The sequence below is a fragment of the Schistosoma mansoni genome, chromosome W, assembly GCF_000237925.1.
Source record: "Schistosoma mansoni strain Puerto Rico chromosome W, complete genome".
Taxonomy (NCBI): Eukaryota; Metazoa; Platyhelminthes; class Trematoda; order Strigeidida; family Schistosomatidae; genus Schistosoma; species Schistosoma mansoni.
In genome coordinates, this window is record NC_031502.1 from 26,010,832 (window position 1) to 26,019,471 (window position 8,640).

The window sequence follows — 8,640 nt, forward strand, 5'->3', positions numbered from 1 at the left end:
TATAGCCTCTGCCAGGGAAGTCCTACTCACTGCCTTCTCGTGGCATCACTGTTGTTTACGAAATTGAGAGGACGAAAAGCGAATGTCCGGCGCTTTAACCGGTTTGGTGGACACGGAAAGTTCACCTAGGGGAGTTGGAAAACCCTGATTTCAAACCAATGGTGCACATGGGCTCCAGTATCCTGAAGGAACAAATGGCGTACGAATCAATCGTTGATCACCGGCTACCATGGGACTGCATCTCCTCACGATGCTCTTACTGCCTTGTGAATCAGATCTTTCGGTCAAAGGCTCCGGGTGTGGGCCCATAAGAAAACCACCTGCTTCGGTTTGGGCACCTGGGCAGTATCACAGCCCTCAAGCAAATCGAACGAGATTTGTATGGCGCATATGTATCTGGTGCTTCCTTTACCTTTACCATGTGAGAGTATTTCGAGAGAAAGAGAGCGGACTCTCTCCACTCTCAGCCATACCAGAGCATTTGGGGGCCCATAAACCCTTACAATAATCATATATTATAAAATGCAAACATATATCACTTTAAAAACACAATGATCATAATAATAATAATCATAACGAATAAGTTCATTACCAAAATATTGTGAATCAATCTCACATAAATCATCTAAATGAGATGTATCTGACTGAAGTACTGTTATTTCAGATGAATTCTTCGTTCCAGAATGTAACTTAACATCATCGTCATCATCATTCACACCAAAGTATTGTTCATCAATAATATCTTTGTAAAAAAAATACATGTATAAATACACACACACTATACTTTTTGATACTGATAATAGCGCTTTACATTTATTTTCTTCATGTTTAATCCCTTCAACTTTTTGATCATATTCAATACCGAAATAATCCTAAGAAGAATTAGAATTATATTAGTTAAATATCTACTTCGATGTACTCATCATTATCAGCAAGAAATAAAGGCAACTAGTGATTCATTTATTTATTTAAACATACATATTGGTACAAGGAAGGAACCAGATACATATGCGCAGGGATACTGCCCAGGTGCCCAAACTGAAGCAGGTGGTTTTCTTAAGGGGCCACACCCGGCGCCTTTGACTTGAAGGTCTAATCCACAAGACAATGGAGCATCGTAAGGAGATGTAGTCCTATGGTAGCCGAACACCAACGATTGATTCATACCTCATTTGTTCCTTCAAGATACTGGAGCGTTTTATGGGAGAGGACAAACCAGATTCCAGCTGAAGAGGAAATTAAGAAAAGACGTTAGAAGTGGATAGGACATATATTAAGGAAATCACCAATGTGCATGACAAAGCAATCCCTAACTTGGAATCCGGAAGGGAAACGGAAAAGAGGAAGGCCAAAGAACACATTACGCTGGGAAATAGAAGTAGATATGAAAAAGATGAATAACAACTGAAAAGAACAGGAAAGGAAGGTTCAAGACAGAGTTCGATGGAGAATGCTGGTGAGCGGCCTATGTTCCTCCACGAGGGGTAACATGCGTAAGTAAATAAGTAATACTGGAGCCCATGTGCACCATTGGTTTGGAATCAGGGTTTTTCAACTCCCCTAGGTGGACACTCCACATCCACTAGCGCCGGACATTCGCTTTTCGTCCATTCAATTTCGTAAACAACACCCCCGCCACGAGAAGGCAGTGAGTAAGACTACCCTGGAAGAGGCTATATACGCGTCGCCATGTGAGAGCATTTCGAGAGAGAGAGAAAGAGCGGACTCTCCTCACTCTCGGTCATACCAGGGCATTTGAAAGCAAAAACTAATGAAACGTCTACACATTTGATTCATTTATCACATCAGTAAATCTTTTATATAATGTATTCTACAATGTTACAATAGTAGAATGAAAGTACACTTGTTCTTAAAGATTAAAACAATTTAAAAAGAAGAGTAACAGAGGTAATTTATTTTTTTTGTTTTCCTGTAAAGCTATTAGTTAAATATGCATTAGCACTGGATGATAATCTGGTGCATCTGTAAATATCAATCCAACAAATATATGATTCTTCCATTTTGGATAACGTAATACTTGGCAACAAATAGAATTATCTAATTCAAATCCAAAATGTTTCATTGTTTCATCGGTTTCTTTGAGTATAGCTTCGCCATGGGCTCCAATATACTAAAATGAATAATGAAGTTTATTAGAATTCATTTTAAAAAGAACAAACCGGTTTCCCAGTGAACGGATCAATAAAATCTGCCCAATAGCCTAATTCTTTTAATGATGAGCATATTTCTATTGCTGAAGTAATAAACTGGAGACCATTTAAAATATTTTTTTTAAATACTTACAGATCGTGCTAATTGTTCATGTTCATCTGCAGCTTCTTCCTCACTCCATCCATCTAACGATTCATCATTAGTGTGACGACTAAGAATTAATGCTGTTAAAGGTTTGAATGAAAGTTTTCTCGATGGAAATACATTAGCTAAAGCTAAAAATTTATATATTTAAGTATAAGGAAGTTTAACCTTGCTGAACTAGCACTGGACAAGTGTGTATGGTACATTCAAATTGATCTGATATCGGTGGAATTATTGAAGGCCGAGATTCACTGAACTAGTTGGTAAAAAAAATAAGTAAATTTAGATAAGTTAACAAAAAAGATGTAATTTTATAGAGTTGAGACCATGAGTCAATTGAAGCTAGACCACCGTAGAAAACCTGGAAGCACTGCATGACGGCCGTTTCGTCCTATTGTGGGACTCCTCAGCAGTACGCATCCACGATCCCACCTCGCGGGATTCAAACCCAGGACCTACCAGTCTCGTGCCAGAGCAATTAACCGACAGAACACTGAGATGGCTGTCATCCAACGGTGTTGATGTCTAACTTCAACCGATCCACGAAATTGAGCAACCATTTCGCCAATGTCATCAGTGAGTTGATATTTCCCAACAGACCTGGTTGAACTCCACTTGTTACTACTTCTCATTAGAACTCCAGGAAATACCTCATGAAGCTAGTCACTAGTGAGCACATGATCGTTATCAGAAGGGGTTTGGTGGAGATTTTAGTAATTTTATAGAGTTGAGATCTTAACTCTATAAAATTACTAAAATCTCCACCGAACCCCTTCTGGAAAAGTATGTAAGTCTGACGAACTGTAATCTTCGTTAAAATAAGAAATCAGCTATGCAACAAAAAAAACTATTTCCAAAATAATGTGATTAAGCAGTTTTTTGTTAAACAAAGGGACAGATAGAAGCATAGGTGTATCCTCACAATTTTCTAATCTATAGAGAATACAGTAAGATATCAAAAAAGTGAAAATAACAATAATAGAGATAACAAAAGCGACAAGAAAGTTTTGAAAAAGATAAATCGAAGTTGATCAGAGAAATAAATGAAAGATAACATCCTGACCACTATTTACATTAGGTCAATGCATAAATATTAAAAATAACTAAAGTCGACAGCAGCCTATGCCAGAACTCATGCTTGATGATGAGTCGTTAGAAGTGATCGAAACTTTATGAATCTGAGTAGCTCTGTATGATAATGTTGATGTGTCCAATGAAGCCAATTAACGTATAATGAAACCTCGAGTGAGCCCATGTGATGTTAGTCTAGTTTTATAAGGTTGGGTCTACAACACTTCGGTGAGACCAGTTCTCCTCTATGCTTGCGAGACCTGTTCTCTGATTTGAGGATGTTCGGTAACCGGACTCGATCACCGTCGTCTCCGAAGGATTGCTGGTATCTAGTGACAAATCCAGTTAGTAATGTGGGGGTTCGGCAGTGTGCGTTTAGACACAGTAACGACAACTTACTTGGTATCATCATCTTGAAATATCGGCTTCAGAGACTTGGAAATGTAACATGGATGTCATCCCATAGACTTCTACATTTTGTACTTCGATATTTAGAAATCTGATACTTTACAGTAAAATCTTATAAGGTAGATTTTGACATCAAACTAAATTTACTATCAAAAGAACCTGAGAAACTTTGCTTATTCGTCGACATTAGACACACTATCTCTCAAAGTTGTCACGCATCGGTATCCAATAATACACTTTCAAGAAGTTCTGAAGGATTTATAGCATTTGGATGACAGTTTGTTGGTTACTCCATCTTCTACTGACAATTAGGTAGATAATCATGTTTTTCACATGATACCATTAAAATTGAAAGATGTAAATAGCCAACATGAACGATTCAAAAAGAAACAGTAATTGAATTTTTTTCCATTGACAGAGGATAAGTTTCATAATCTGAAGTTTTGCATGCAAAATTGATTTTTCGTTCATCCTACACTTATGAACAAGTGGTTTTGTATATGAGCTTGAACCATATACCTCATTTCACATATGCAAATCTATAGTTAGTATTGCTCATCACAGTAAGCAGAACGATTCCTCACTGAGGCTCGCACTTACACTCATCTCATAGATAAGGTTGTGCTACTAACATGCATCGTTGATGATAGTTTCATTATTGAACGACGTACATCAGTATCTTGGTTAGAAATATATTGGCATTTCATGTTACGAAGTCGGATATCTAGTGGAAACTAACAACAGACAGGGTGCCGTATACAATAACTATGCTCACTTAAGCCTGCCCCCAGTTACTTCAGAAGACGATTCATGTTAAAATTTACAAGACAAGACCAAAGACATTCGAATGTACATTCAACCTACTCCAGTTACATATCAATTGCAGTTATTAGTTTTATGAAACAAGTAATTGTCACTGAATACAAAATCAATGTGAAACAGTCAATAATAGGAAAATGCATTTAGAATCAAATTACTAGGTAGACGTGACAAATAGTTAAAGTTAATGGACAGAAACCAAGAAAATGAGATACCTAAAAGAAAACCACTTGAAATCGACATGAGAAACTGAGATTAATTCTCCTCCTCACGTTTCATTTAGAGATAAAGTATTTTCAACAGTATCCAGCTTGCCTGACATAGTATATCTTTATGTGCCCGATTAATAAGTGGGCCCCTTAAGTTCAAACTGAAAGTTACCAATCGTACACATAGGGATCATATTAGACTTGGGAAATCTTGAAGGGTTAAGTCTAAGTCAATCAATTAAACTCCTATTTAGTGGTACTTATAAACAGGAAGAACATGACAAACATAGGAATGTTAACTAAGGAAACAGGAATAAATTTTATTTTCTTTAACTACTTATCGTCTGAGGCAAGTATTTAATGCTCACTATGTTATGTCGGCTTTTTTTCCATTCGCGCAAGAAACAAATACACTTACTACTTGATAGTGGAATATTACATGGTAAATTACATATAGCCGTAACGAAACCTCTGTGCTATTTATATATAGCAACGCAACCCCCAAATTATCATAAGATTCTATGGAAGTATTGAGGAAGACCGAAATTGTCCCCAAACATTATGAGGATCCCCCTAAAACTTTGAAGATTTTTCCCAGACCCGAAGAAATTTCGGGGGTTTTGTGCCATTTCCAAAGTTTTTTGTTGCAGCTCTTCCAAAGCGGACGAAAATCTCCCCAAAATAAGGAGATCGGGCATATGGTGAACCTCGCAAAGTAGTTAAAAATCACAACTCCCTCAAAGACTTGAGAATACGTGTTTCACTACCTTAACCCCCCATTCACTCAAAAACTTATTAGCGATAACCAACGACATTCTTACCTCTTTTTCATTGTAAACATTCAAAAGAGCTGCAGCATAGCTCTCCTCTTTTATTGGAGGTAATGTATGCACCGCAGGTGTGTATTTCTTTTCAAAAGGTTTCTCATCATTCTCTAACGGAATCCCTACAAACCCAGGCAATGGATATTTAGGATTGATAGTATCTATTGGTCCGAGCTTAGTATTCGGCCATTTTTGGGTAGAATTCGAGTTGGAAACAACGACTAAAAGTTGATGAGCGTGAAACCCACGTACCAACGTTGACCAACTTCCCATCCTCCAAATCAGAATGCGAATTAAATGATGAGCGAAACTGCCTTAATAAACAGGCGAACCCTTTGAATTTACTATTAATCGGCCTTGACAGTAACATTGTGAGCGTCCACAGTAGAGTAACAATTAACCTACCGCGTCATCCGGGTAGTTCAAATGGTTCAAATAGTTGTGGACGGAATAGAAGAAGCTTTCGCTTAACGGGCTTCCGTGTCTAGTAGCAGTGGATCACCAATACCTCCGGGCAAAAACCTAGGTATATTAACGATAATAGGGGAAAAAAAGTATTTGGTAAATCATAATAATATGTTATACTTAGTCCTCAAGAATAAGTCAAGTTTCCTCTTAAAGGACTCCTGGGAAGTCGCTTGGACTAGCTCAGCCGGCAGCGAATTCCAGCATTTGACAACTCTTACGGAGTAGAAGTTGTGTCTACAGTCTGTTCTGCTATGTTGGGTCTCCAGTTTCTGGGTGTTACCTCTTAGGTTAGTGTTGTGACTAAGCTTAAGAAGATGTTTAAGGGGATGACCAAAAGTGTTAAGGATACTTTAAGTCATAAGAAGGTCACCTCTAAGACGCCTGTACTCAAACGGGTAAAGGTTAAGTGATTGAAGGCGCTCTTCGTAAGGTTTGAATTTGAGTTCCCGATCTGATTTCGTGGCTCGACGTTGGATACGTTCCAGAGTGTCCATATCCTTTTGGAGGGAGGGAGGAAATACTATTTTTCCGTACTCTAAATGGGTACGAATAAAACTGTTGAATATTATGTGGAAGGTTCTACCGTCAAACTGGCCCAAAATGCGCTTCAATGTTACCAGTGCAAGGTTTGCTTGAGAGGCGTTTTTGTCACAGTTCGCATACGATTTCAGGTCGTAGGGTACCAACACTCCTAAATCTTTTTCAACTTGGAAAACTTCTAGAGGGGAGTTACCTAAGTTATAACTATAGTCTGCAACATGTCTCAGATGGACTACCTTGCACTTTGAAGTGTTGAAGGTAAGTCCGTTGTCGTCTGCCCAACTTTGAAGTCGGGTCAGATCCTCCTGAAGAACTAGTATATCATTATTATTACGTATCTCTCTCCAAAGTTTCACATCATCAGCAAAAAGCAATAAGTCAGATGAAACTTGTTGAGGAAGATCGTTAATGTAAATCAAGAAGAGAAGAAGTCCTAGTATTGAGCCCTGGGGGACCCCACCAGGTCATTCTATAGCCTGGGAGAGAGTGAAGTTAACCCTGACCTTAAAATGTCGGTTTTCTAGATATGAAGTGAGCCAGTCAATCAAAGGGGGTTTGATACCCAATCGTCTAAGCTTATTGTTAAGACATACGTGGTTGACCCTATCAAAAGCTTTTGAGAAATCCAGGTAAATGACGTCAACCTTTCCCTTGCGATCAAGGATGGTTGTCCATCTATCCACCGCAGTCAGCAGGTTGGTCATACAAGAATGACCTTTTCTGAAACTATGCTGTTGAGGTGAGAAGAACTTTAAGGATTGTGGACAGAATAGAGAAATACGTTACTTAAAGGGGTTCCAGATGTCTCCAAGTGGAAAAATATATTTTCACAAGCAAAAGAAAAAGTTTAGTGGGTTAGAACACCTAGGCGCGCATTTCCATAAAAGAAAACCGAGTTGAGTTTAACTGCAGCCAAATTTTCCACGTGTTGAGATATTAGATTTCTTTTGCGTTTATCGTAACGGAATTTAGATTTAAACTCATGTATAATGCTTCAAGATCTATTTGGACTCGTGAAATACTTCTCAAAGGCCTGTTTATTTCATTTTTTAATAGTTGTGGTTATTTGGTTGGTGCGTATCTTTGGGCACATACACACTATTTTCCTGTTCTCTTTTTTTGAGTCGACTTTCCCAATGTTTACTCAGCTTTCTATCTAACTACGATTAGTTGAATTTACGGTTTTTGTATATCTTCAGAGTTACTCTAGTAGTGTCATAGCGCTAATTTAATGTCGTTGATGCGGTCGACTATTGTTTCTCTTCCTTGTCAAAAATTACACGCAGTGTAACAGGTAAAAGAGATGATTTCACAAAATATGTACCAGTCAATTGCTGGACGGGTGCAAATATCAATAAAAATGAGCTTCACCGTGGCTATGGAGAGGTTGTTACCTTACTAAAGCACTTCTCCCAGATGAGGCTCTGAAGGTTTAGAGGAGTTTCCGAGTGACGATTTTCACTCAGTAAGTCTGAAACGAGACGAAGGAAAAATAACAAGTGTAGTCTCTGGTGCAATTACTCAAACTCCTACCCCGGGTCAGCAGGCTGAGACCCCAACTGTGAACATGCCCAAAGAAGAGACTAACCTTTTCCAGACCATTTTCACGAGTAAGCTTAATAAGTCCCACACTATCGGGAAAAGGGAACTACCACCCACAGAAAGCGCATTTATTCTAAACATTTCTCAAGTGAGAGCAACTAAATGATATACAAAAAACAAAACTCTCTCACAAGAAATATTTAATATTATTAACTATTAGTTGCAACCAAAAGTCAGAACCAGAAGGATAACTATAAAAAAAGCTAACAGTAGTTAATAAGAAGGAAACTACAACACAATCGTCAGTCGTGAACTCCACTTTCAGAAAGGTGAATTCCGTTCCTAGTTTGATTGCTTGTTATCCGAACGAGTCAATAGAAAATGACTCTGCTAAGACGCATGCGCATAATCTGGAGTTAGTGAAATCTGGAATCAGAAATGTA

General features: G+C 38.2%; 1 protein-coding gene across 1 annotated transcript; it reads right to left on the reverse strand.

Annotated features, from left to right (window-relative positions):
* Positions 1-515: 515 nt before the first annotated feature.
* Positions 516-6,017, reverse strand: Smp_210930 (putative ribosomal pseudouridine synthase; the record flags this gene model as incomplete). Its single annotated transcript, XM_018789145.1, has 8 exons — positions 516-742; positions 785-872; positions 1,964-2,131; positions 2,181-2,267; positions 2,305-2,447; positions 2,485-2,572; positions 5,663-5,868; positions 5,900-6,017. The coding sequence occupies 8 exons, from the start codon at positions 6,015-6,017 to the stop codon at positions 516-518; spliced, it is 1,125 nt and encodes a 374-aa protein (XP_018654617.1).
* Positions 6,018-8,640: the final 2,623 nt, after the last annotated feature.